The 1403-nt window shown below is 45.2% G+C and overlaps 1 protein-coding gene across 1 annotated transcript; it reads right to left on the minus strand.

The window, feature by feature from the left end:
- Positions 1-734: 734 nt before the first annotated feature.
- Positions 735-1397, minus strand: LOC118158831 (myosin heavy chain, skeletal muscle-like). The gene is made up of 3 exons (XM_035313516.1): positions 1365-1397; positions 1003-1129; positions 735-898 (listed from the first exon to the last, which is right to left on the minus strand). The coding sequence occupies exons 1-3, from the start codon at positions 1386-1388 to the stop codon at positions 750-752; spliced, it is 300 nt and encodes a 99-aa protein (XP_035169407.1). The 5' UTR covers positions 1389-1397; the 3' UTR covers positions 735-749.
- Between the last annotated feature and the right edge of the window lie 6 nt (positions 1398-1403).

Consider the following 1403-nt stretch of genomic DNA (forward strand, 5'->3'; position numbering starts at 1 on the left):
CTTGTCTTATCACTTGGTGCTTGGGAAAAGAGCCCCATCCCCACCTCGCTATAGCCTCCTTAGGCTCCTATAGGAGTGCAATCAGGTCTCCCCTGAGCGTCCTTTTCTCCAGGCTAAACAACCCCAGTTCCCTCAGCTGCTCCTCATAAAACTTGTTCTCTAGACCCTTCACCAGCTTCGTTGCCCTTCTTTGCACATGCTCCAGCACCCCAGTGTCCTTCTTATAGTGGGGGGCCCAAAACTGAAGATGGTATTCGAGGTGTGGCCTCATCAGAGCCAAGTTCAGAGGGTCAATCACTTCCCTAGTCCTGCTGGCCACATTATTTCTGATACAAGCCAAGATGCTCTTGGCCTTCTTGGCCATCTGAGCACACTGCTGGCTCATATTCAGCTGGCTATCAACCAATACTGCCAGATCCCTTTCTGCCTGGCAACTTGCCAGCCACTATTCCTTCAGCCTATGGTGTTGCATGGGGTTGTTGTGCCCCAGGTGCAGGTTCAGTACGGCCTTGTCCCTAGTTGGCTTGCTCACCATCTGTGTCGGGAAGTTATCTACACATTCTAGAAACCTCCTAATCTGTTTCCTCCCTGCTGTGGTTGTATTTCCAGCAGATATCTGGTAAATTGAAGTCTCCCATGAGAACAAGAGGTAGCAATTGTAATACTTCTCCCATCTGCTTGTAGACTACTCACTTTTCCCATTGATGTCCCTTTCCCCATAACTTCAATGTGTGAAGTTAAGTATGATTTCATTGGCCAACTTGAAGAAAAGGCATCACCTTTATCTCTTCCTCTAAGTGCCTCTTGAGTTCCTCAATCTGCTGAGTGAATGCCTGCTTGCTTCGAGACAGCTGAGAAATCTGAGAATCTTTCTCCTCCACCTGGCGTGAATATTCACCTAGGGAAGCATATAGAAATGAAAAGTTTAATTGTCACTGGTGACCAAAACCAAAAAATTTTAGTATGCTCTCCCATTCCACAACAGAGGTGAAGCTTTCTCACCTGATTCTGTCTGCAGACGAGCTCTTTGAGCGCTGAGGTCATTGATCATGCGCTGATGCTCCTCTTCCTTTGTCTTTATCTCACTCAGCTGGTCTTCTAGAGTACGACACATTTTCTCCAGGTTTGCCTATGGTGATGACGAGACATGAAAGAAGATAAATATGTAGATTCCTCCTCATTCTGAACAACACGATTCTCAAACGAAAATTGTAGCCAAAAGTGCAAGCTATAACATGCTCATTGGTACCCTCAGATTAGAAATACAGTCCTATACAGAGACATATATTGTAACTTGGCCATATTTTGAAAAAGACATAATTCCACAATAATTATTTTCCAGATGTCTACAATATGTTCTTTACCTTGGCTTTGGAGACAGACTCCATGTTACTGGCCAAGTC

Source organism: Oxyura jamaicensis, unplaced genomic scaffold (assembly GCF_011077185.1).
Source record: "Oxyura jamaicensis isolate SHBP4307 breed ruddy duck unplaced genomic scaffold, BPBGC_Ojam_1.0 oxyUn_random_OJ45667, whole genome shotgun sequence".
NCBI classification, from domain to species: Eukaryota; Metazoa; Chordata; class Aves; order Anseriformes; family Anatidae; genus Oxyura; species Oxyura jamaicensis.

Coding starts and splice junctions, on each gene's coding strand:
- LOC118158831 (XM_035313516.1), bottom strand. CDS start 1,388: ATGGAGTCTGTCTCCAAAGCCAAG. Junction 1,130..1,364: donor AGTCTGTCTCCAAAGCCAAG/GTAAAGAACATA, acceptor TCATCACCATAG/GCAAACCTGGAGAAAATGTG. Junction 899..1,002: donor TCGTCTGCAGACAGAATCAG/GTGAGAAAGCTT, acceptor ATGCTTCCCTAG/GTGAATATTCACGCCAGGTG.